The 27,914-nt window shown below is 38.0% G+C and overlaps 1 protein-coding gene across 1 annotated transcript; it reads left to right on the top strand.

Annotated features, from left to right (window-relative positions):
• Nucleotides 1-93: 93 nt before the first annotated feature.
• kcnn4 (potassium intermediate/small conductance calcium-activated channel, subfamily N, member 4) lies at nucleotides 94-27,914 on the top strand. The gene is made up of 9 exons (XM_032558565.1): nucleotides 94-638; nucleotides 9,181-9,276; nucleotides 11,002-11,438; nucleotides 14,535-14,673; nucleotides 19,212-19,322; nucleotides 22,787-22,908; nucleotides 24,005-24,074; nucleotides 26,493-26,659; nucleotides 26,821-27,914. The coding sequence occupies exons 1-9, from the start codon at nucleotides 273-275 to the stop codon at nucleotides 26,822-26,824; spliced, it is 1,512 nt and encodes a 503-aa protein (XP_032414456.1). The 5' UTR covers nucleotides 94-272; the 3' UTR covers nucleotides 26,825-27,914.

The raw sequence follows: 27,914 nt of genomic DNA, 5'->3' as shown, positions 1-27,914 counted from the left end.
ATAGTGTAAAGGGGCGTAGGAAACCTAGAGAATACATCACGCACGAAGCTTACACCCTCGAGCGCACCAGCACGTGCCAGCGCACGGTCTTGGAATAATAAGCAAATAAGTGCGCGCGGCCGCGAACTGTGTGCAGAAGTCATCAGTGTGTGTAACGGCGCGTCGCCGGGTTGCCTTCAGCATCACAGAGGAGACCAGGCGTTTCTGTGACTCCGTAACTCCAGCGAGCAACAAACAGGAGAAGGTCCCATGCGCAGCTCTCCCGCCGGGCTATGCCTTCCCCTACTCGGGAGGACGGAGCAGCTCCAGCTGAGAGCCGCGGAGGGGACGGCCGAGGTCTGGTGTGCGCCCTGGAGATGGAGCTGACGAACCGCAGCCTGTCAAGCAAGATGGACTGCGTCAGCTGCGACGAGCTGATAAATCGAAACTGCGCGGACTCCCCAGAAGTTTCAGTGCCGCTGCCTCCCCTGGGGAAGCGGGTAACTCACATGGAGGGAGACGACCTGTGCAGGCTGATAGACAGAAAGTTTCTGATAGAGGACAAGAAACGCCTCTGCGCGCTGGCTTTGGGCACCGCTTTGGTGGGGATCTTGCTGATGATAATCCACGCCGAAATATGCCCTTATGTTTACGAACCGGTAGGTTGCACACACAGTCCACTACTGTCAGTAAGGAATTGATTCTATATGACAAAACCTCTCATTTCTAATCATTTGTTTATTTTCCTAGCTTGGTTCTGACATTACTTCCATTCTTTATGCCCTGACTTTTCCTTTACTCAGTTGATTGAACTCGTGTATATTAGGACAAAATAAAAGAATGCCCACCCTGCCTTGAACATATTGGAAAGCAAATGATGTCCGTACATTTGCGTGAAAGTGTCACGTTGTACGACATCAAACAGACATTTGATCTCTGAAATCAAGAGGATGTACACCGATTCAGGGAGAATAACATAACATTATAACATTTGAATGATTTGTGCAGTTCAACAATTCAGCTTCTTAAGATCAGAGTTTTGTAAATGTGGATATATTTTGATTCTCATGGCTAAGGAGTTGTCAAGAAAGCAGAAAAAGCAAAAACAAACAACTGTATTGGGTAAATGCTCCACTTTCAGTATTGCGTTCAGCATCACTTTCTGTTTTTGACTTGAAATACAATAAAAACTGTTTAAAAAGTAAAACAAAAAATACTTGCCAAATCTTTTCTGCCCTGACTGTATTGTAATTAGAGGGTTAATATAATATTGCATCAAAACCAGACAGGCAATATGGAATTAAAAATGTAACACAAATAATTAGTTGCCTTTATTGCTATCGTAATAAAAAGTAATGACAATAGTTATTAGGAACCTTGTTGTTTTTGGAAGTAAGCCTATCAAACCACATGCAGAAAACAAATTCTGTTCTAAAAGACAAAAGCTAAACCACCCAAACGGGCTACTCCATTAGAATAGATTAAACTTTGCCAAGTTTCATAGTTCAGTGAAATTATAATGTTTCCTTTTCATTTGTACCATAATTTATATGGGAATTACAACATAAAATATAAACTAAAGTAGCTGAGAATTTAATGAAATTAATGATTAAATGAACAGTATGTTTCATAAGTACTGTTAGTTGCTCTTAGAATTGAACGTTTTTCACATAACAACATGCAATAGCACTGACACACTGTTTAATTTAGGTTTTTGCTGTTGGTAAATAGTTTTGTATGAGGTGGCGCCATCAGAGGATTTATGGCGTTTGGATCGGTTGCATTCAGTATTTTAACTGTGCTGCTGAATAGTTGTTTTTAAGCCCATTTTGAAATGTCAACACGATACTGATGCTCTCAGGAAACCATGGACTAACAGTAAAAACAGCAAGCTCAATCATACAGACAGGTTTAGTGGTTTGGGAACATTGTCATTTAGTTTGATTCTTTTCACAGTATATTTTTCACATTCAGAATAGATAATGTGATAATTGCCGTCCCCTAATGAAAACAGAGGTGTTTTTGATTATGAAAGTATTTCTTTCAGTCTTGCTTTCCCTATTTACTAAATAATAAGATATCACCCTGACAGACAATGTCAGTTGTAGAAAGAAAGTGTAAAGATGGTAAAACAAAAAAAAGCAGAAAAGTTAGATGGTAAGAGGTAGAACAAGTAGACAGAGGACAGGATGAAATGAGGTACAGAGGACAATAAAGAGAAACAGAAAGCAAATATCAGGCAGAGTGTTCAATATTCCCAAAGTTTTCCGCTACAGACAATTAAAAGTTAACAATTAAAAGCAACAGAATGGAGGACCATCAATAAAATCCATCATACTGGCAACTTTTAGACAAAACGAGTCTCAGATTGTAGGAGATATGATTTCACCATATGATTATACAGCCAAACAAATTATTGGCTCAAACATCATTTTGTCTGTTTTTTATTTCATATGCCAAAGTTTCATGTGAACTGGATCAAAAACAGTAATCAGACAAAAACAGCGTTCTCTGCTGTTTAAAAATCTTGAGAACAAGATTAAAGTCTTCTCTCTGTAACTTTCAGAAAGCAAAATTTTTCTGACTTGGTCTGTTTTGAGTCTAGAGACTTTGAATTTTTTTTTACAAGTTTCAGTTTCAAAGATTATATTCAATGAAAAAAAAAAACAGCAACTCCAGAAAATCCACTGTAACATTTTTTTCCTGCTGTCATAAGGAGTTTCCTGATCAGCAGACAACATAAACCCCATGCAGCTCGGCAGTAGACTCTGCACCTGGGCTTTGACCCCTTCTGACCCACTGATTAGTGAGTCTGTTTCCAGATCTCCACTTTGGTAGCTCAGCCTGACATTAACATGCAGATCTCATTGGATAACAATGCCAGGCCACACAATCAACCAATTATTAACTCCCCCCCTCCCCGTCCTCTGCCCTCCACCTTCTTAGCAGCAGCACGCCAGCTCAACATGTGGAAAAAAGTTCTCATGCGAGCCGCAGAGCATCCGACCCCCTTCGTCCCGCGAAGCGGCAGTGATTGATTACAGTGTCGAAGGGCCCCACGTTTCCAGCAAACATCAGCCACACGTCTTTGAGCGACTCGGAGGAAGCGCGGAACCCTCATATACACCTGATGCATTTGTTGGGGGAGTTTGGAGCCAGAGACCTGACTGGCAAAAAAATCAGGCTTTTATTTTCCAGTTCAATATGTACAGAGAACAGGTGTTATCCAATCATTTCTGAAAACAGTCATAAAACTGTGGTGGTGGAAATGTTGATGCACTGGAAAAGTGCTCTGTTGCACAGTTAAAACTTACTATTTTGGAGACTCTTCATCTTAATACATTATATGATATCCAAGTCATGTCTGAGAGCTTGACTGTCATGGCTCTTTGTCAGTAACAACTACTTCACAATGCAGCAGATTTGCAGTGTCTTAGTCTTATTTTTTAGAAAGCAAATAACCTCATTTCTAAGTCTGCTGCAGCATACTTTTGGGGCTGTTTTTTCAAAGATATCAGCAGCCCTCAAAGTTATATTTGAGCATACTTTTACATGGTTTTGCATGAAAACAGGTCTATTTATGTCACATTTTTCCACACTTTACCTCTTCCCCTGCAGCAAGATTGTTAACAGCACTCCAGGCTATCTTTCCACATCATTTAGTTTATAATTATGGTGTTTGCATGACCAGTCTGAACAGTCTCTCTCCATTCTGACTTTGGCTGTGTGTCTCACAATGAGCGTGTGCTCCTGTTTGTGACCTCGTGTCATCTTTTCTTATAGTTTCCTTTGAAAAGCCTTTTATGGTTTTATACTCCACTTCGATTGGCCGAGCAGACCTGACGGATTTCAGGGGGAAAGTGGATCATTTTGACTCAGACGCTTGTGATTCCAGACGTGTGGACTCATAGTCCTAAATAAAATGAAAATTAAGGCAGAAACCAAAATCAGCCGCTTCAGATGTTGAAAACGTGACAGCTGCAACAATGTCTGAGGCAGACATGACACACTGTTTACAACGCTTTGCCAGAATAATCCATGTACCACTTGAACCTTGAGCAACACAATGTAATTCACAATTATACTTAAAAAAAATGTTCATATCTTTTCAAAGAAAGTCTGAAACATGTGGAATGAATGTTTATTTAGCTTCACTATAGAACCCCCTACTGCAGCAATTGCTACCTACAGATTGCTTCTACTTGCTAAATAGCATACTTTTCAAAGCATTTAGCAATATTGTATTTTGGCCTATCATCACATAGCCATGTATCACTTCCAAGTTTGTACACTACAGTGTGCTGGTCTATCACAAAACACATTTTTTTTTTAACGGTTGTGGTTGTGATGTGAGAAAACACAAAAACATTCAAGGTGACGAAACCGCAATTTTTCAAAACACTGTAATGAAAGGTATGCAAACGCAACCTGTGGTGAATCATGAATTCACATTAGGTGGGCCCACATTAGGTCTGACAAAAGTACTACAATACGCACAACTAAACTGTAAATTCACACAAGAACATAATTTCTATGATAGGGAGAATATTATGCTGTTCAATATTCAACGGCAGAATTTATCAAGCTATCATCCAAAGTATCTTCACGTCTGCTGACACCTTTTCTTCCATATTTCACGAAGCGGCTGCTTTACAGCCTGTGATGCAAAAACAAGAATTTCTGGGACGCCATCCATTGCAAAGTTTATAAAATCATTTTTAATGTAAAAGTTTTATTTATTTTTAGATTTTTTTTTCTTTTTGCAAGATTTGGGAGCTTTTTAATTATGGTGTACATACTTAGAAAATGTAGGTCAAATGTTCACTCTTTTGTAATACACCCACGGTTTTAAAACCATAATGTCATTCAGTGTGAAAACATTTTGCAAAATTAGCGAATCCTAAACCATTGTGTAACTTTGTGTCCCCCTGATTACAGATGAGTCTGTTCTTTAGTGCACAGAACAACTAGAACGGGGCCGTGAGACAGACCTGTCCCACATGTGGACAGCCATCAGGGAGATTTTGCTGAACTGCATCTCAAAGCAAAGTGCAGAATTTATTCAAATGAGCTGCGGTGCTCATTTGTGTTCATAAAAACAAAGCATATACCTGAAACTCTGAACAGTGTTAGACTTCTGTTAAGGGTTAACTCCTACACATGGCTCAGTGTTTACTGTAGGCGTCTGCAGTACCAAACTATGTTTGAGTTTTGAATTAGACTTTTGGGGAGCGGGGATTAGGACAAAAAAAAAGTTTGAAGTTATTTTTTGCTTGCTTCTTTGCATGACTATGTTGATGGTTAAGAACTCTCTTAAACATAAATTATAAAATCTAAAATAATGTGCATGATAATTAATTTAAAAAATATCCTGAAAATCACAGTCAGTTTTGGGAGTTGATACTTCAGATATCACTGTTTATACTTGTTTGTTCTGCTTTTAGTGGTTTGATTTCATTTTTTTTAAGTCATGTCCTGTGTGGTCACTCCTGCTTACAGTGGTTTGTCTTAATGCCTTTCACGGTTAACCCAAATTTGCTTTACTCATCTTAAAAACAATTTTTTTCTAAAAGAAAACTGCTACATAAACATTTAAAGAAACTGAGCAAAGTGTATGCTGTTGTCTCTGTAACGGCACTCGGTGAAATGTTGAGCTTTGGTGAAATCTCCTAATTATTTCTGGATGAAACACAGACACGACGTGGATGCTACTGCAGAAACTGTGGAAAACAACGTACCTTGCCAACGGACGTCACACACTACCACCGACACTCTTGGGCTTCACAGAGTTTGAAAGTTGGCAATTTTCTTTTTAAGCGTAAACCACATCCTGTTTAAATCTTCCACCGAAGTTTCATCCTCTGCTTTGGGATGCATGACTCATGGGTAAAGGTGCCGTTTAACCTGCTGTCATGAAGCAGTGCGGCGAATCCCTGCTTGGTTCCTCCTTCGGCTTGCAAACCGACCCTAGCGTGTGCATCTGTGCCTCCAGCTGTCAGCTTCCTGCTGTGGAAAGTATTCCATTACAAGCATGCTGGTTTCAGCAGTTCAGTTCATTATACAATCATTTATTCCTTTTTTCATTAGAAACAATTATTGTAAATCTCTGCTCAAGCTTCACGTGGAAAGACAATGATCATAATGACTCCTGTCGTGTTCTCTGAGCAGAAACAGAAGAACAATCAGCTCAATTTGTTCTTTTGTGAAACTTTCAGATACTACAGGTAGATAATATGAGCAGAAATAATGCAGAGCAGTGATCCATAAAACAAATCCATTCTTGCATTGTACAGGCAGAGGTGAAGTTCAGGAAGGCGTTACCTAGGAAGTCGCCAAATTGAACATTCTTAAAAAAAATGTTTTGAAAACACAATATTTTTGTAGCATTGTATGTCTTCGGAGTTAAGTTTCCAAAGACACATGAATATATACACTGTGAGGCATTTTAATTGATTTAATTCATTCGAAACTATTTATTAACAATTAGAACTTTTCCACCGGAGATGTTCCAGTTTTTAACCATGACTGATGCTGGAGCCAGTTCTGTAAAAGAACCGGTTTGCTTTTCCACCTCTTGAGAGCCAAGACACAGCCACATCATTAAGTCATTATCAACAATTCATTTATTCATTGCTTAATTCTCCCCAGTGTTTTATTCAGTGTTTTTGTGAAGGTTTGCAGTGCACGGAGAAAATGTATCGCCAGAAATAGTACTATTTATTTCAGTAGCTCTATTAATATCACCAGCTCTGTTCAGGAATACTTCTCTGTAATCAGTCCTGATCAGTTTAAATCATTGACACCAGCAACTTAAAAACAGGAGCTGAGCACAGCTTTCAGAACAAAATTTATTGACACCACATAAAGATAAAAAGCTGACAGAGTTAAAGGACCGAGTTGGACATAATTTCACTAATTGTAAACTAAACTGCAGGAAAACAGGAGACAGTAATCTTATGTTATTGTGATGCTATTTCGACATTTGGTCTTGAAGCTTTCGATGTTTAAATCTGAATGATTGAAAAACAAAACATCCTAACATTTTGATTGGCGTCTCCTCTGGCCCAGTGGCGACGCTGATTGTTGCTGAGGAACGCAGAAGCTTCTGGTCCTTCTACTGGACCACTCAGTCTTTCAATATTTTCTTCCAGTCAGTGTTTTATCTACCAAAAAAACACTGATGTGGGTAAGAAAACCATATTTTGTCTTCTGCTGGGGACGATTAATATGAATTGATCGTCAATACTTTAAATGACGCTGAATTGTTTTGGTTTTTTTGACATGTGGAGTGGTTGTCTTATTTTCTGATGTTAGATTTAATTAAGTTAACCTTTTTGCAGGGAAGCTTCAGGTTTACGGTTCTTTGTTGGAAAGCTGTCCTTTCTGCACTCTAAGAAATGGTCCTTCTGTTTGTCCACATTCCCTCTTGGCAAACAGTAACTCCAGATTGTCAGATGAAAGAAGTTAATAATTTCCTCCTTGCTGCATATTGTTTTCAACAATGCTAATGGGCCATTTGGGTCGACTGACAGGTTAATTTCTAAGTATGTGATATCTTTAGATACACACTGAAATGTTCTGCCACTGGGACACGCAGGCTTTTATTACAAATCGTACAATTTTCCAGACACGTGCAAACAGTTGAAGCACCAAACAGCTTAACAGTAACCATATGGTAGGTCATGTCTTTAAAAAAAAAAAATAAAAAAATTAATCAGCCTCCATCACAGGCAACCTCAGCCTTCGAAACGCAATATATAAAGCTTTTGATATGTATGACCTGCCTTTCCCTCTTTTTCCACACACATCAGAGCCATGCGGTCTGAAGGGAAGGGAAAGCGATAAAATCACAAACTGTAAGGTTAGCTTGACCTATACGGTTTTAGCTGCTTTTTACAGATGTTAACACGCCCAGTTAGCAGTAAAAACAAAAGCAAAACAAAAAAAAACAAAAAACAGGGAAATTAGAACAATCGCTCTGGGTTTTGGAAGTTTGAGGCTTTAAACGTGATAAAGGTGCTTAAGCACACAAAGCTCTTATGATTTATATCAAGAGTTCAATGGTAATTTAGAAAATTAGAACAAAGGGGAAGTAAAATATGAATAATTTCTTTCGCTATTTTGTTGCAAAGTGGAGATCTTTTTCAGCATACAATCCCAACGTTCAAAGTTCACATACCTCTGTTGACATCAGTGCTCTTTTGAGCTGGTCCAGTTGCATTTTTCTTTTCATTCTAATTATTTACATGTTAAATTCCTTCTTCAAAGCGTTTACTTGTATTCAGCAGCAAAATAGTGGAGTTATACATGAGAAATCTGTATGAATTTTAAGAACACTGACAACAGTAAAACAAATGGAAGTGGCTTGTAAAAAGGACCAAGGCAGGCTGGAATGGTCCAATTTTATTTGGTTGTTACAAAAACCAAGTTGCCTCGTCGATGTGTTCAATGTCTCTACAATGCTTTATTACATGCTACTTTTGCCAAGTTGTTTTCAGGCAGACAGACTTATAATGAGCCCAGTGCAGAATAAATGACGGCCATCGTTCCAGTTGACATCAAGAGAAACAAAAGAAAAAAATACCAACTTTGGCTGTCAGAGAGAAATTGTTTGGATAACCAAGATCACCAGTTAACTATTCAAGGTGATGCATGGAGAATGTCCTCATTTTACCGGCAACAAATATGTACAGGCACCAATCAGATGGAAATATTCAGGCAGGTGTAAAATCTGATGATCCTGGCCGTCATCCACAGCCGCATCAAATCCGTCTCATCCAGACTCTTTGGCTCTGATGTGTTCATCCATCCAGAGCGAACCCTTCACACCTGGAATATATCAGCTAACAAATACTTTGTTTTAAACAATGCTTTGCAATAATATTTGGAGCCATTGCACCAATTACGAGTTGGCCATCAATTGAAGGCTGAACACCTCAGAATCTATCTCAAAACATGAAAATTCAGTGCCTCTTGCGATGTCACCAACCTTAATAAACTCAAAACTACATTACCATTTATTTTATCTGCAGTGGAAATCTGCTTTTGCTATCAGTGTGTGCTTGTTAATGTACTGACTAGTAATGTACAGCACTACATAGTACCTTTAAATAACTGCGTAGCAAAAACATTAAGGGAAATAAACTAAATGTCGTTTCTTCTTTCTTTGCTTAATCTCATTCTGTTGTGTTGTCTTTGCAGGGCTCAAAAGTGTCCTTGGTAATCAACTGCTCCATAAGCCTGTCCACTGGGTGTCTCCTAATCCTCATCGTAGCCTTCCATTATAAGGACATCAGGGTGAGTTCCCCTTGTTTCCTCTACTTGGTTGCTTTGTAATGAATGTTCATTTTTTTAATGTTTGTTCCAAATTAGCTTGTTTTGTTTGAGATCCCTCATGACAATTGTTTTTAAGGAGCTTTTGGTCCACTGGTGATGGCCTCAACATTGTTCCTCTGCCGTATGAGTAAAACGAGTCTGGATGGGAACATAACCCCGCACGGAGGAGCATTACGTCCCGGCTGTGATGTCGTTCCAGTCCACATGGCTTGCTGTCGCAGTTTGTTTAGCCAGTGTACCTGAAGGGATTTGACTGAGGTTAAACTGAGAAAACATTTTAGTCTTTGTCCTTAAACAGTTGCAGCATGCTTGTTCAGTGGAGAACTTTTAAAGGCAAAAGCTGTTTTCCTTTTGGACTGAGATTGTTAGCAGTCGACTGGGTTCCTATTCTTGCTTGCATCTGCCTGATAAACACGAGGAAAAGTGTGAGGAGGAGATAAGGGAGGGAAGGTTGAGGGTGGAAACGTAACTCTTTAAAATGCACAGCAACTTTTCATTTCAATAACTTTAGTAACCCCTACGCTAGTAGAACAACCCGTTTTAGAGCTGTTACTGAGGACAAATCCAGACATGTAGGCATCAGTGAAGGTGAGGCAATCATTTAAAGAGGAAAATCATGAAATGCAGCACAAAACAAAATAAAATAAAGAAGAATAAAAAGGAGAGAACTGAAATCAGATATGAATTAGGAGGCTGGATGTAATCTTATAACAGAGGAGAATAAAAATTAAACAAACCTCATTAGTCACAGTGAAAAAAGCAAAGAACCGCAGCAGGACTGTGGTTAAGGGAAAGCAAAAGTTGAATTAAGATGAAGAAAAACCCACAATCATAGCACAGCTGTGACGTCTTTCCCCCTCTGCCATAAACACGTTATGATTGTGTGTTTCTCTTCTTATATTAAACATAAAAACTCAGAAGGATGTTTGTGATCCCTGAAAGAACAACTTTTTTCCACTTTACAGACAAAATTATGGCAGCACATCAAATTCCTTTGCCACGGGTTCTACGACAAAATAGGCAACATCCTGTTTAAAAATACAGTATTGGTTAAAAGTTTTAAATTACCCCTCATTTGAAGTTATTTTGCTTCTTTTGATTTTTCCTTCCTTAGTTTTTTTCTAATTAATTTTTTCTTGTCTGCTACTGTGGTTCTTTTGTTTCCTTTCTTTGCTGGTACCTTTTTTATTTTTACATTTATTGTGTTTTGCTACTTTGTTACTGATTTTTCTCTGTTTAGTTAGTTAGTTAGTTAGTTAGTTGGTTAGTTTGTTGCATTCTTTTTCCTAAAGCCCCTAAAATCCATTTGGAAAAGTTTCTTTGGTAAAGAGTCAAAAGACTTGCGTTTGAAGTCTTTTTTTAAACTGAATGAATCAGAAGTTGACAGGAAAAACTAATTATTTTAAATATAGTTAGGGACTGAAATTAAATGTATTAGGAGGCTGCTAAAATCTAAAAAAAAATATAAAAGACCTTCAGAAAGTGAGTGACTTTGGATCATGACCACTGTAAAAGATTATAAGAGATCCTGGCTGCCTGAAAGCAAAATACTAAGAGATGATAAAATACTTTAGACTTTGCATGTAATGCTGCAGACTTTTGTTCAGCAAAAGCAAAACATTTTTATTAATTCCCATGTTGCCTTTTTTAATTTTCACCAGTTTCTTTCTCTGTTCCTCCTTCTAGCTGTTCATCATTGATCACAAGGAGGTGGACTGGAGAATAGCTATAACAAGTCACAGGGTTCTTGTGATCACCCTGGAGCTGTTGGTTTGTGTCATCCATCCAGTTGGCTCGTACTGGGAGGTGGACCTCTACGCCAACTCCTCCTCCGCCGCTCCTCTCTGTATTTCCAGTCACCACGATAAGGCCCTGCTGGACATGGAGCTGCTGCTGTCCATGCTCATGTTCCTGCGCCTCTACCTGGTTCACAGAGCCATCCTGCTGCACAGCAAAGTGCTCCTGAGCGCCTCCTACAGGAGCATTGGCTCGCTTAACAACATCAACTTCACCTTTCGCTTTGTTCTTAAGGTACTGATGAACAAACATCCGGCACGTACGCTGCTGGTGTTTATCCTCCTTTTCTGGCTCACAGCGTCGTGGATGTTGACGTTGTGTGAGAGGTAAGAGAGATGTGTGCGTGTGAGTAGATTTGTGAAAAAGAACAAAAGCGTGTTTGTGTTTTATAGCACATAGCAGAAAATAAACCGTAATGGTAAACTTTATTCAGGTTTATTCCAAGTCTTGTATGCATTTAAGAAACTTTTGATTATTTTTCAATGATAAAAAGAAAGAACTTTCTCTTCCAACACTAAAGTTCTAACATGCTCGTTATCAAGGTCTGAAATTATGAAAATCTAACCTCAAGCCTGCCAAACCACACACCATAGATTCTGCTATGATAAAGCCAAACTACAAAGGTCTGTGACGAACTGAGATCACCTCAAAAATCTGATACTAGCAAAATATAAATATCTATTATTTAAAGGTGGCAAAATTATTTTTGTTGCATTTGTGGAACTTTCCTACATTGTGTTACATTACAAATATTCCCTTATGCATTTTATTTGGATTTATGTGACAGACCAAGACAGTGTAGTGCATGAATGTCACATAGACGGAAAGTGATGCATGCTTTTAAATGGCACCACTTTGTGTTGAAAGTACAACACATAATAAGAGCAAAGTAAGATAATTTCTTGCTACATTACTCACACATTTGGGTGCAATTTCGTGAGATGTAAAAGACGTTTAAAGTGTTAGAATATTTTTACTAGACACAAACACTATTTCCTCATCTCCAGTCCTTTACCAAGGTTAAGCTGTCAATTTCTTTTTCACTGCTGGAAATTGGAGCACTTGCAGATTTCCATGTCATAGACTGACTTGCAACAACCTTCCCAACAACAGAAATGGAGGAAATCAGGATGCCTGCTGCACGGCTGTTTGATGCACAGAGCTTTAGGGTTGCATCTGAGGGGAAATGTGTTGCTGATATTTGGCTGGAGATGAACCGACCTGGCTCAAGTCCAGCTGAGTACTTCAAGATTGTTCTAAAGAATCAAATCCAAAGCAAATACTATGTCTGAAAAAAAGATCTCTCCCAGGAAGGTTCATGCAAATTCTCCCAAAATTCAAAGCTGTTGGGTCTAGATTTAAATATTTAAAATAATTAAATTGTTTAATATATTTTGTTTCTAGATTTCTGCTTTGCAGTACTTTGAATTAAAATGAATAGGTGGAACAGTTCATAATGTACTGTATTTACCTGTATGGGATCACAGATTGAACTTGATTTTTAGATTTGACTTCATTTGAAAGACAAATTAAATTTTAATTAAGCACAGTTTGCCATATCAGTAGTTTATAGAAAATGGTATCACCTTTGGTCAATTGAGCCAATGTAGTGAACTTCAGTTAATTATTCATTATAAGTAGTAATTTTATTGTTGTTTTCTTTGTTGTTCTTCTAAGAATGGTTTTTCTGTGCGAGTTAAAAAGCCTAAGTAATCCTCTGGCTGTCGTGGTGTGAGGTCATTTGTATATTTAAAGCTTAATGAGAGGTCTTACCCAAACCAATACTTGTTTTGCTCGTCAAAAGTAACATTAGAGCTGAAAATGATTGGTGCTTTGACCTCTAAATCGTTTCATAATAAACTACTATGCCAAATATTCCCCACACTTGCCGCTACCTACCACTTACAGGAGACAAACACAGTGTCATACATACTTTTTCTTCAAATTTATGTGGACTAGAACATTTCCAAGCACATGACAATGCAGGCATTTTTGTCAGTCTGCTCATTTTAAATTTGTCATTTGGATAGTAGTCTTCAGATTATTTGGAAATTGCCATACAACCTGTACCTGTCATGAAGTGCGGGGTGTGGTGGTGAGGCAGACCCAGGTACGGAGTAAAAATGGTGGTTTTAATGCACAGAGTTACAAACAAAAATCCAACACAGTCCAAAAACTGAGGCAGCACCGCTGAGCAGAATCCAGGACTCAACGCAGGTAGCAACAAGGCACATAAAAGGACTAGACGCCAACACGCGACTGAACAGACGCCAAATGAGACAAAGACCCGACAAAGACACAGACACACAGGTGACACTAAATAAAGAGGAGGTAATTAGGGAACGAGAAACACCTGGGAGTAATTGAGGGGAGAACAGGACAACACAGAGACACAGAAAACTCGAAATAAACACACAGAAAAACACGGAACATGACAGTACCAAGACTGATACCTCTCCTGTTTGGCATTATGTTCACCCACACCTCTATATACCAAACCAAGCTAAAAAAACAACAACAACAAAAAACAGACAGAAAACATGTTTTTATAGAGATAGTCCCAATTGCTGATGATCAGTTAATCCTATGGTAGAAAGAAGGGTGTACTTAGTGTTTTTATTTTTTTTTTTTACCTATAACTGTATTGACAGTAACTTTCTTTTTTCTCTTTGTCGCCATTACACTTTGCATTTTTCATAATTCTTAAGGTGTGTGCACTTGTTCTTTACAATGTCTTTCTAGTTTATGATGGTAATCGTTCCCTTCCTTCACTGATAAGCGAGTTTGATTAGTGAACCCTGCCTTTATTCAACATACAGGACTCTGTTTGCTCTAACATGAAAACACACACAGAAAGTGATGGATTCCTCAGCGCTGAAGAATCAATCAATTCTGTTATTTTCCGATGAATTTTATTCATGCAAATGTTCCTTAATGTGAGTGCAACTCAAACAGAGACAATAAACAGGGTTATATTATCATATAGTATTACTGAGCAATCTGTAAATATTCATCAGGTCTGTATTTTCATTTGGTTCAAGATTGACTAAATATTTTAACCAGCATTACTTAAAAAATGTGCATCTCTTCTAAAGGTCTTAAACTTGTTTTTTTCTTAATTTTATCAGAGAAGGTGGTCAGCTGACAAATCCACTGACATCAATATGCATAAATCCTTTTTATTGATGTATAAAACTCAGTTGGTAGTTTTTATTTTCATTGCATCCAAAATTACACGTTTCCTGTGATGGAAGGACTTTTTTTTTTAGGAATTTACAGACACCTGCCATAAAAAATAAATAATTGTGAAAATATGATTGGTGATTATAAGCAAAAATGATGATAGAAAATACATTTTAAGGTAAGCCCTCCATCTCATCTGTCAGTCACACCTCCTCCAGTCTCCATCCTCTCATCTGCAGGCGGTCCGAGTCGCTGACGACGGGCCAAATGGACACTGCCTTGTGGCTCATCGCCATCACCTTCCTCACTGTGGGCTACGGAGACGTTGCACCCAAGACCAGCTGTGGCAAGGGGGTGTGTCTCTTTACCGGTGTCATGGTAAATAGATTAATTTCTTCTTCAGATAATGTGCCGCATGATAAATACAGGAGTCTTAAAATGATTAAAACAAAACTGCAATACTGTGGTTCTCATCCACTGGTTGTTATATTTGTTCCAGAAGAGATAAAGTGATGCTTGACTTGATGAGCTTATCTTTGTTTCACTTCTCTGTTTATTAAAAACAAAACCACTTCTAGCTTCTGATTTGCGTTGATAACTAGCCTGATAGCTATCAATGTGCTGATTCAGTTGGTTATGCTGCGCTTCTCCAGCCATCTTCCGTCAACTTCTTTTGCTTTTGCATGCCCCCATTGAGGCTGAGGCAAAATGCCAGCAAAAACTTCTCCGTTTTGTAAAAAATATGAAAAGCTGAAATAAACAGAAGTAGTTGAAGGCGAAATAGTGTTTCTAGCTGAAAGTATGTGGAAGCGTTAAGCTGTGAAAGAGCGCAAGTTTTTTTGGAGATTTTTTCTGAAGTTATGGGGTTTTCCATTCATTTCAAGGGGACTCGAGGTGATCACAAAAAGCTGAACATTACATAAACAATAGGAGATATCAATATCTAAAGACATAGCAGTGATGTCCTGAATGAGCAGCATATGGTTAAAATTGAATGAATGGAATAGCACCAGGGATGCAGAAATAGTTGAATGAAGGAACTCAAGGGTGAGAATGCCTGCAGTGGGCTTTCATAAATAAAGAAAAACCTTCATTTGAAGTGATTTTACTCAGTAAAAGAACCGTTCACAATATGAAGTAATTGCTTTTACAAAATCACCACAATTCTATTTTGCATTAATTCAATTTTGTTGAATTTATTCTTCACCAATAATGACTCTTTTAATTAGCAATACAGGATGTCCTTTTTCCACCGGGGTAGAAAATATAACATCATTTTCTAAAACAGAAGGGAATTTTTTTTAGCCATTATATGATTGGTAAGACAAACAAATGTCTGTCTTACCAATCATATAATTATAACTACAAGGCGTAATTATACTCCCTGTGATTATACAAGCAATATAATTACTTTATTCCTCTGAATTGTTTTGTTGTGTAAGACACAAGTAATTAATAGAGATTAAAATAAAAAATAAAATGGATTCCTTTATTGCTTTCTTGCTAAATTTATTGCAAAGAATCTGCAACACAACCTGAAAAACAGCTTGGAAAGCCAAACCAATCATTCAGACGTATCTAAGCATTGTGCAGGCTGCTGTGCAGACCAGCTTTAGAAATGAACATAAAACAATTTCCTCTATGAAAAGTTTTAACTGCATGTCCTTTTCACTTTTCACCTTGTAGCTTTTATCTGGCATTAGAGTATAAAACTCTGCCATACTACAACTTGCATATGTGTTAATTTAATTAACATAATTAATGTGATAGTTTTGCAACATAGATATGTACGTTTTACCTCCTTGTTCAGTTTTTGCAATAGAGCCTTTCATCTGTTTTGCTGGGACTCAAACTAAATATTTTCAGCTTTGTTCCAGGTTTCTTAGATTTATTCTTCTCTGGTTTGTTTCACTCCTTCCTTGCTCCGTTACAGAACATTTCCCTTCTTTTTCTGTTTGATTTTTCCTATTTCATTTGGAATTGGTCTTTGAATTTCTTTCTTTTGGCAGTATATTTATTCTGTGCTTGGAAACCAGTTTTCTTGGATACATAAGGCTTCTGCCATGAATGCATTTTCTGCAGCACGCTTCCCAGCTGTAGGTTAACTCACTGTGGAGGAAGACACCAAACATATGAAGTATTGTAGCTTTGCTCCACAGATGGTCTACAGTTAGCTGTCTTTTTCTTATTTGAGGGAACAAATTAAAGGGTCCCAGTGAGAAATCTTAAAAAGCAATGCAGCTCAATTGTTAGTTAATACTGTATGATCTTATTCTTAAACATTTTCACATTTTGTCATGTCACAACCACAAATTAAAAGTATCTTAGTAGGAGTTTAGAGTCAAAGAAGTATGATTTTGAAGTGAAAGTAAAATAATCTAAGATTTTTAACATTTTACTCATAAAAACATGATTAGCTGGGTGAGTATTTGCATTCAGTCTGTACTTTCTAGAAGCACCATTTTCTTCTATTGTCAAAAATATTTGTTTATCTAGCGATAGAAGTCAAGCTCAGTCGGAGTTCTATGTGTTTAACATCATTTTTCCAAGTCCTGCTATAAATTATCCATTGTATTTAGATCTGGACTTTGACTGGACCATTCTAACGCAAGAATATACTTTGATGTAAATAATTTCTCTGTAGTTCTGGCTGAAGGGGACTGTCAAACGTCTTCCCCAAACTTGCAGTCTTTCTATGCCAGGTTTTCCTCCAGAATGGCTTCGTATTTATCCTCACTCATCTTTCAGCAACTCTGACGAGCCGAAGGGAAGCATCCCCACATCTTGATCTTTCAGTCGTCATGTTTTGTAGTTAAGATTTTGCATTCGGATTGATGTCACATGTTAGTTTGGTGCCACACCTAACAATTTATATGGAGACTGGAAGGTTTTCTGTTTTACTTATCTGAGCAGAGCACCTTCTTTTATGATTGTTGTGGTGTCCCTTACATGGCGTCAGCCAAACTTCAAATAGGATGTCTCTTAGCGTTCTGCCAATATAAGGTTTATTTCTGCTGTTTTTCTAAAAAGGTTAGCTTTATGAAGTTTCCTAACAGTAGTCCTGTTAACAGATTCTTCCACAGGAACATGGCGGCTCCTCCAGAGCTAATATGGACCTTTGGGTTGCTGACAGGAGATGTATGCTGTCTTGTCCAGTTGGTTTACATGGGAATAGCTTCATAAGTTTGGGTTGTGCCACATTTTTTCAGTTAGCAGATGGTGGGTTGAACAGTGGTCTGTGAGACCCTCAGTGGTTTGGATGTTGTTTTATAGCCTAAATATGTTTAGATTAACTCCATCTTTTCCCTGTCTGCTGCGCTCTTTGGTCTCCATGGACATGTTTGCTCACTAATGTTCTCTAACAAAACTCTTAGCCAATAACAGCTGGATTTATTCAAATCACATTGCCACACCTGGATTTTGAAGGAGGAAGTTGCACCAAATCTGGGGTAGCAGAGTAAAGGGGGCTGACAAACTATCCACACCACACTTTTCTGGTTTTTATTTGTAAAATATTCCAAAAATCACTCATATGTTTTCTTCCAAATCAGGCAAAGCTTTGTATTCTCTTGTATAGCACATAAAATCCCAGGTAATTCGAAGATTGTGGCTGTAACTTGACGAAATGTGAAAAGGTTAAAAGGGGGGGATTAATGTTTTTTTTTTTTTCTTATACACAAAGAGAACTAAAGCTAATGTTCCTATGATAGCAGGTGTTCAGAAAGGTCGGGAACAAAGTTAAAGATTAAATACATATGTGTAATAAAACAAGAAGACGGTACAGCAAGACAAACATTAAGTCACTGACGATGAGGTGTGGAGGATTCTGAAAAAGCGACACACTTCTCTGCCACCTTGAATTCAAGTTCTGGATGTGTGGTTCTGCCACACATCCAGAACCACCACAGGGATTCAACCAGATCAGAATCCCTGTGGTGGTTCTGGATGTGTTTAGACACCTTTGTGACAGAGTGGAAAACAACCACTCTGTATCTCATATTTCTCCATCTGCCTTGTTTTATAAGTTTCCACTAAAAGAGAAAACTTTCCACCATATCCATTTTTACCAGGTTTATTGCATTTGGCACCACTACAGCAGGAGGGTGTGCAAACCTGTGCCCACTGTTAGAAATTTTTTTTCCGACTCCCACCGGGGAAAGTCCTGGGAGTTATAGGTAGTGATGCTCACACCTGTAATATGGCTGGAAGCTATTCTGCTCAGCACTCCTGCAAAAGATCGGTCTGCAGCTGTTTCCAGGGGTTGACAACTGTGTGTACAATCCATTGCTGTGTGTAGATGGATCCGACGAAAGAGTTTCTACCTCCAGGGTTTTGCAAACGATGTGATGATGGATATTTGGTGGCTGCTGAAGTAAAGAATAAACATCTTTCAAAACTCTGCCCGAACGTTTCTTATGATCATGCTTTGTCTGTCCTTCTTCCTCTCTTTCTCTCTCTGTTGCAAGCCAAAAAGCAGAACACCAGGTAAAAACTGGTTAACTCCTATTAACTATTGTGGACATGAGCTCAGTGCATTGATGTGTGTAACTGTTCTGTTTTACATTTGTGTTGTGTTTGTGAATGGATTTTTGGAAAACTGCAGATCCTTGTTCAATAATAGCAGGTTATTCTCAGAGGAAACCACACAATTATGGAGCCTTAGACTTCTGTTTAACTACAAAACTTCTCTTTTCATGAATGTAACTTGATTTATTAGCAGTAACCATTAAAATACGAGGATCAACATCAACTTCAATGACTAGCTCAATTCCTTTGAGGGTAGCATCTCAAATACTAACATGGTAAAGTTACCATAATTTTAATGGGTTGGTGTTCTTACAAAACTTAAATTATTAACTGAGGGTCTGTAGTGAAACCAGCGCTAAATGGTTTTTTTGTACCTTTTTGGGTTTCAGGGTGTTGCCTGCACTGCTATGCTGGTGGCCATCGTTACCGAGAAGCTGGCGCTGAACAAAGGAGAGAAGCATGTTCACTTCTTCATGATGGACATCCAGATTTCTAAAAGGGTTGGTTTTTAACTCTCCTTCAGCAAATGTGTTCAATACCTCAAACATTGAGTGTATAAAATAGCAGAATGTGCAGCAGCCAAACTTGGTTAAAAAAAGGAAACAAAACACTGAGACCCAGTGGTGCTACTGCAGCAGTAGGAGGGGATAGTGTGGTGTTCAATCAATCAATCAATCAATCAATCAATCAATCAATCAATCAATCAATCAATCAATCAATCAATCAAATTTTATTTGTATAGCACATTTCAGCAGCAAGGCATTTCAAAGTGCTTTACATCATATCAGACACAGAAACACAAAGTCATCAAGTGGGGGGTTCTTGCTTTTGCATCCATAAAAGGTTTACCGGTTAAACTCCTACTGTGTTATATGGAACAAAATACCTATTGATATTTTTATTCCCACTCACGCTCACAATCACGCAGTTTAAAACAATGTAAACAGCTTTTCAACGGGCTTCCGGCACGAGGCTCCGTACACCTCTTTCACAGAATTTCGCTTTGACTCCGTCATCCCTCGCGGATTTTTGTGCAATTCTATGGTACCTGTTAGTGTCTAGAATTTACAGGGTTTCCGTTTTGCGCAATGACCCTCAGTCACTCGCCGTTTTGGGGCCTGGAGGGTTGCTTTTATTTAAATGACACCGTAAATTATTATTAGATTATTAAGAACAAAATGTTTCATGATCTATTAAATGAATATGTTAACAATTAAAACTTCTTCTTTTAGAGAAATCAAAATGTTCCAACTAGTAATCAATACATTACAAACATTTGGGCCCATATTTTCTTTTTCATTATCTCATAAGTGTGACTACTGATCGTTCTCAGTGGTCAGAACCGGTTCAAACAGTGATGTGTTGTGTGAGTGTGTGTGAAGAAAAGAAAACTTCTTTCATCCACACATTCAGACATTTGTCATGTTTTCCTTTATTGTTATGCATCATTTTACTCATAATCATGGTAATCTTAACATTTTCTACTACAATACATATATAAACATTTAAATAATATTGGAATACATTAAATACATGGATAAGTGACTACTACATTTTAAGAATTGTTTAATACATAATTAAGAAATAAAATGTGTGAGTCATAATTTAAGGATTGAATTAATTTCATGTTAATTTCACCCCTATTCATACTATTCAAAGTTAATTTAATGAAAGTAGCAGGTTCCCCTTTCCATATTTCTTCAAAACAAGAATTATTGTTTTTCTTCCTCTGTTCATCATTTAATCTACCATTTTCTTTATCTTTTTATCTTCCCGATGAGGAGAAGATATGTAACCTACCCAAAACTTATGTATCCAAAACTTGTGAGATAATGCACTAAAAGGAACATTGTGTCTGTCTTTTTAGTTGTTGTCAGCATCACGGGAACATTGTGTTTTAATGCTACTGTAAATCCAGATAAGTTTGTCCTGAACAGTTTTTTTTACAAGGCAATGTTTTTAACAAGAAAAGACTGATTCAGCTAAAGCACAAACACATCTGTTCATTTGATAGGAATTGATTCAGTCACAAAAAACTTACAAAAACCCTCCAACGACTCTTAATCTACAAAACTGCTCTGAACTACAAAATGTGTTTAATTTTGACCAAAGGTGTTGACTCTCTAAAAGCTAATCAGATATAAAAAACAATACAAGAGCCCTAAAATGATCCTACACCCATTATTTAAAAGAAATATATTAAAGTTTCGGGAAGTATGCGTCATCATTCTGTTCTGCTTTTGTAACTTTTCTATTCCTTAATTGATACACACACGAGAACAGGATAGTGTGAGGGGGGGATAAGGGAGGAAGATGAGGCCTGCCAAGTTCTTTAGAGCTCTTTCAAGGCGTCAAACAGAGGAAATAATCTTATCTCTGACAGGAAAGAAGCTTCAGTCAGTTTAGGTCGGAGCAGGACGGACAGGAAACTTAGCTTACTCTGGTGTTTCTGTTAAACGTGGCCTGCAGAGGAATTTGAAAAGTGGGAGCCTGTATTTTAAATTGTTGCTTGATTAGAAATCAGAGTTTTAATTCAAAGGGACTGATTTAAGACCCTAAGTTGAAGAAAATGCAGATTTATGACATCATAGTGTTAGCATCTGCTTAGGCTTTCTAAGGAGAGCTACTTCTCCTCGCCACATGCAGTAGCGGCACTGTTTGGAGAATAGAACCATTTCCTCTCCTCTCGTGGCTGCATCCTGTCTCTAGGTGCATCTCTGTGCGTGCCCATGCATCCTTCAGAGCTATCACTAAAGGGAAAAAGGGAAGACATCCGGATGCGGACACTGACAGGCTATATTAATAACCACCTCAGCAGGGCCGGAGTGACATCACAACAGGGTAGTTGTAGCGATTTGTGCCGGAAAACTAGCTGGACACAAATAGAATCACAGTGAAGAGCGCTGCAAGACCCGAATGTGAGCCGTTGGGTCTTGTGACATTAAGAAGTTTAAGTCATGGTTCTGAAATGTTCACCAAAGAGAGAAAGTGTGAAACAGGAAAGACTATCTGAATTTAATCAGCTGCCTTAGATGCGTTAATGTCCTTTTTCAAAGATATGAGGAAACTGCTTAGCATATTGGTCAACGGTGTTTTGTAAAAGTCATAATAGAACTATATGGTGTTGACATTTTATGTCATAGACTGTAACAAAGTAGTGCTTAGTGGGGAAATAGACAGAAAATTATTCATGGTTTTCATATTTTCTACAAATAAGGAAGAGCATTAAATAGAGGAGCAGCTGAATGATAGCTTTGAGGGAGCTGCAGAAACCCAAAGCTCAGAATTTGTTGAGATTAATGGATGAAGCTAACTACAAGACAATCCTGGAAGAAATCCCGAGGCTGCGAAAGACTCGGGACAAAGTTTTAGTCCGCAAGTGCTGGTGACCCACAACTTCTAGGTGTGTCCCTGTTCTGACAAAATGGAGTCAAACAGCTTCCTTCCTCATTAGGTGGTGATTTTCTGCAAGGTCCTATTAAAGAGCTAATTATATGATTTAGGTGTGTTAAAACTCAAGACAGCTTAAGGCTACAGAGCACTGACTGTCAGGGACTGAAGACCTTCTTGTGTGGATGAAAGCATATTCATAAATGAAAGTAGCTTAGATCTAAATCTGGTCTGAAACGTTTGGTAAGATCTGAAAATTGCTTCTGTGTCTCACTGAGCTTGAACTACTTTGTGAAGAGTAAAGGGTAAAAAAATCACTTTCTAGTGAACACATACACACTTTTTGAATCACGTTTATTCATAAACAAATGTGAAAACTATGTATCGCTTTCCTTCTTCACTGTTCACAATTATGCACTACATTGTGTTGGTCCCACTGAATATATTGAGGTTTGTGGTCGATATTTGCAAATATGGGACAGTTAATGTGGTTTAAATGTGTTGTGCAACATGTTAAAGATGAACTGACATTATCTTGATGATCTTATCATTTTGTCTCTGCGTTCTAATACAGATCCGGCATGCTGCTGCTAATGTTCTGAGAGAATGCTGGCTGCTGCACCGTGCTAGCCCGGCGAAGGGCAGCCGGGACGAGCATCGGCGACACCAGCGATGTCTTCTGGAAGCCATCAGAGTGTGAGTCGGACAGTGGTGGCAGTGGGTTTAAACCTGGGCAGGAGCTACAGGATGATGGTGTTTGTATGCCTTGCAGTGTGTACTTTATGGACCATTAACTTGGTGTCAGCACCCTGAGTCCCCAACTGCAATGGCTAATTTAGATTACCAATGAGATTGACTTGCAAGTCTGGTGTTAGCGGGACATGTGTGAACAGGAACACACTCTTCTTTTGAGCCCAAGTCAAAGTTCCTGCTTGCAAGTGACCAATTAAAATCATTATCGGTAAAACATTCGTTCCTAAAGATTCACTAATCAATAATACACTGAACAGTTTTGTATTTCTTGTGGATATAGAATCCCCAAACTCCGAGAACAAGTGGATTGCACAAGCCAGGAAGTTCAGAAGTGTGATTAAGAGCTCCATTATTCTGTCAACAGGAATACTGTACATGTGTGAGGGCGCTCTGCGTTAGCATGCATGGAGGGGCCTGTGCTTCCTGTTTCAAACTGGGCTGAACCATTACAAATAAACACCCTGTGGAAAGTATGAGAGCGGGAGGAACCTCCACACCTCGGGAATTACTGTCTACTGTAATGAGACTCCATCACCTCATTATGTTCTCGGCCGCCAAGCACCGATCGCAATATTGGTTTCCATAAATCTGTTTTCTTTGTACTTCTGCTTTCGTCCATCTGTGGAGCTAAATTTATCCGTTTTCCGCCTCTGGCAATGTTTTACAGCTGTTTAACAAACTCAGCATGACCCTCTCCGTGCTGATTAGTGGAATACTCGTCAGCATATTCTTTTCCCAAACCGGACCGTCTTGTGCCAGGACTGGTATATTTGTCCAAAATTGGGACGCTGTGTCTTCAGATGAGCAATCTAGATCACTAACTGGAGCTTTTAGACCCAAAACATGATATTATTGGCTTTAGATGAGGACTTTGAATCCAAAAGAATTTTTTTGTGCCATAGAAATGACTAATTTGATCCACTTCTGTCTCTATGTGCAACACAATGAATCATAAAATACAAAGGTGCTTATGTTTGAAATACCTCTACATGACTGATACCTAACAAACATGGTTTTTATTATTATTATTTCTCTACAGATTTCGACATTTACGCCTCAAACAAAGAAAACTGAGAGATTATGTCAGTGAGATGGTGGACCTCCCAAAGGTAAACGCCAGCTGGAACATTCAGTAACTGTTTTACATCACAGATATAAGAAACAATGCATGTATCTAGTTTTCTTTATTTCTAATCAGGGTTCAGATGCTTTTTGAGAAAATTATATAAAACAGAGAACCACTAATGGATAGTTTCATACAGTGCATTTGATTGAGTTACATGGAAAATAAGCTGAGGGTTAAACAGCCCACAAGTATGGAAACTTGTAATTCGTCAGCAGCTGGCTGTTTAGCTCTCTGGAAGATATTCAGTGAAATCAGTTCATTGTATCCTTTATTCACTGAAATCTGCTTAACATCATTCATTCTGAGTGCAGAACCAGAGGAAAATACTAAAACAACCTCAACAGAAAGAAAACATTACAACCTGACTGCAAAAATAAGTAAATGTATCTCATTAAATTAAAATTTGACTGTAAGGGTGTTTCAGTAATTCAGTTAAAAGACATTAAAAGTCCTACATTAACACAGACCTATTGCACACAAAGTTATATATTGCAAGCATGTTTTTATATTGTGAGCTTGAAATTCTGCTTCTGAAATGAATATTGTGTAAGATTAATGAAAAAGTGGGAGTTTAATAGAGTAATATCAGCTTACTGAAGAGCAGTATAGTCTATATAGCAGTATGTAGCATATAGTGGATTTAGTTGAAACTCATTTTGTATGAATTACTGCATCAGTGCAGCTTGGCATGAAGGAGATCAGTATGTAGCTCAGCTGAGGTGTTAAGGAAGTCCAGGTTGTCATAGCAACCTGGACCTCAGCTCATCAACATTCTTGAATCTGATGTTTCTTCTTCATGATCTGTGTGGGTGCTTTTCAGTCAAACGCTGTGATACCGTAGTAATTAAACCAGCTATCGGTACTTTTGGCAGAGTGGGCATGTGCCAAGTCCTGCTGGAAAACAAAATTAGCATCTCCATAAAACTTGTCAGCAGGGGGAAGCATGAAGTACTCCGGTCCATGTCTTGGATACATCTGTGTGGTGGCTGTCTGTCACCACTCCAGCTGCATTGCAAAACTTCTTTGTTTCTCCCAAACTCTTTAATGGACTTTGCTTTGCAATTATTTTAAGGCTGCAGTTATCTCTGCTGCTTTTGCATCTTTTTGTCCTAAATTTCTTCCTTCCACTGAACTATTTATTGACATGCTAAGATAAAGCTTTCTGCAAATAGCAAGCTCCTTTAGCAATGATTTTTCATAGCTTACTTTCCTTCTGAAGGACTCAATGACTGTCTGCTGGACAATTGCCAAGTTGGCTAAGACATTTCTGTAATATCAACATTTCTAAGAAATTTAATTTAGGTTTTTAATCTAGCTTTAAGCTAAATGAACAGAAGTAAATACAGAAAATATCTCATTCTGTGCAATCTACAAAATATGAGGTTCACTTTTAAAACTGAAATAAATCAACTTTTTTAAAAATTAAATTCTAATTTAATGAGATGGAGATGCGTTCCTGTTTCCACATTTCATGTTAAAACTCTCTTCCAAAATTAATTAAATTCATCCTACTCCCCTGCACTCATTAAAACTCCACATACTTCATTAGGTCAGCGTGACATTTTTGCAAATATATTTTAAAATTCTAAGCTCAGAAATCACACTCATTTGCATAATACTTTTGCAGCATTTACATTCTCTTGTCTTCTTGTATATGATGCCTCAGGTTTAGAGGCATAGATTTGAAAAAAAAATTAATAATTAACGTCTGGTGTTCATGCCAAAGAGTTACATTTTTGTCTAATCGGACCAGAAAGTTATTTGTCGTGGTCTGATAATCCTTCGCATGTCTTTTTGAAAACTCCAGCTGGACAGCCATGTGCCGTTTATGAAGGAGTGGCTTTTGTCTGGACACTACAAAGACTGACTGGTGCATTGCTTTTTGGTCATTAAAACATGAAACCAGCTAGTTAAGATCCAAGGCAGGTGGCAGATTGTGGTGGAGAAAAAGTTAGCATCTCCATAAAGGTTGTCATAGTTTCTTGTGCAACATATTTTCCTTCCACTTAGCTTTCTATGAACATGTTTGAATACAGTGCTCTGTATACAGTAACCTTCTATAGCAGTGGCCATTTATCACTGGTCTATTTGCAACTCTCAAGCCGTTAGTCTTCCCACTGAGTTTGCAGTAGTTTGATAGTTGCTTATACGACTCATTCATCAATAAACGGGTGGATCTTCAAAGTCCTTTAGAAGCAATTGAATTAAGTTTTAGAAACACCTAATTGCAAATAAAAATTACGTTCTCTTTAGCTGGGGTTGAATTTACTCCATTTTGGAATAACAAAATGTGGAGAGAGTGAACCACTGACATTTTATGTTATAATATTGTTTTTTTGTTTCATTTAAAAAAAAACAAAAAACAATATGTGCATTTGCTTTGTACACTGGTCTCCATCAGATGCAGATGATCATGTGTGACCTCAGCGCCAACTGGAACAACTCCTATCGAGAGCTGGAGCAGAGGATTCTCTTCATGGAGCAGAAGCTGGACGAGTTGACTCGCTGCTTCCAGCAGACCTCAGAGCTGCTATTTGAGGTCCTACGTCACAGAAACCCTGAGATCAGGTAAACAGCACTTACAACAGCAGCTTGTGACGATGCCGCTGCTGCTGCACAGATCTGCTGATAACACAAAGACGGCAGGATGTGGTAGCTGAGCCGAAGTGAAATGTTCCAGCTCTGGTAGAAAGTAGAAGGTTTTTTCACTGTATTTCCTTCTTTTGCAGGTGACATGGTTGCAAGCACTTTTTTTTCCCCCTACATGTCGGTGTCTGCAGCATTTCCGTCTGCAGCACCTGCAGGTCCTGGATGCCCAGAGCTGCTGGAGAACTGCTTCGGTAAACATCTCATCCACTGGCTCAGCGCTGCACACGCCGCTCAGTGACTCATTCTGTAAAGTTACAGATGAATTACATCTTCAGAAAGTGTGACTGTCAAAGTTTTTTGGGAAGTCTGCTGTGCTGTGTGGCAAATGTATTTTTGACAGTGCACAAAGAACTGATCTAAAAGAACTGTAAATTACATTATATCAGCAAAGTTTGTCTAAACTGACTTTTTATGAATAATTATTGCTACATTATTCCTGTGGAATTTGAGATATTTTTAGCTCTATTTTATTTTTTGTGGTAATTTCTATATAATTCTCTCTAGGTTTAAGGAAAACCTCAAATTGCTTTTTTTCTTTATTTTTGTTTACTGGTTATTTCTGTGCTTTCTGTTTGCAAACATTTAAATTTTGATATCATTTCTAACAAGTGCTATGGTCTTATTACTTTTTCCTTGCTCCCGAGCCATTTTTCTAAAATATGCATCCCAGAACACAAAATGCAAGATTAATCACCAAGACTTAAGAGAAAATATTTATTTATTATTTTTTACATAAATCAGTAGGAACATAAAAAGCAGTAGCCACATTTGATACTAATATTGTCTGATGAGAAGCTTGGCTTGGAGCTGCTTGAGTAACTCGATGGCTCCATCTAGTGGTCAAGTGTTAAGTAAGCAACGTGTTTATTCGCGTTGAACTTAATAATAACGAATCCAGGTCAGCTTGTTCCTTTCCCAATTTGTTCAAATGTTTTTCCTAAAAGCTTCCCCCCCACCCCAAAAAAAAACTTTAATTGGGAGGCTTATTATTTTTCTAACAATTTTGAAACAACAAAGCACAAAAGTTGCCTTATAATCCAGCAGTACATTGTTATTTCACTGCTTTCTTGTCATTTGGACAAAGTTAAATCATTTCTCTTTCAAAACCTACAAACCAAATGTATTTAGTCTGGACTGATTTATCCTATGTTAAATAAAGATTTTCTAGACTGTA

This window comes from Xiphophorus hellerii, chromosome 3, assembly GCF_003331165.1.
Source record: "Xiphophorus hellerii strain 12219 chromosome 3, Xiphophorus_hellerii-4.1, whole genome shotgun sequence".
NCBI lineage: Eukaryota > Metazoa > Chordata > Actinopteri > Cyprinodontiformes > Poeciliidae > Xiphophorus > Xiphophorus hellerii.
Note: the sequence above shows the minus strand (reverse complement) of the source record. Positions and strands in the feature narration are given on the sequence as shown.

Coding starts and splice junctions, on each gene's coding strand:
- kcnn4 (XM_032558565.1), top strand. CDS start 273: ATGCCTTCCCCTACTCGGGAGGACGGAGCAGCTCCAGCTGAGAGCCGC. Junction 9,277..11,001: donor TCCATTATAAGGACATCAGG/GTGAGTTCCCCT, acceptor TCCTCCTTCTAG/CTGTTCATCATTGATCACAA. Junction 24,075..26,492: donor AGATGGTGGACCTCCCAAAG/GTAAACGCCAGC, acceptor GGTCTCCATCAG/ATGCAGATGATCATGTGTGA.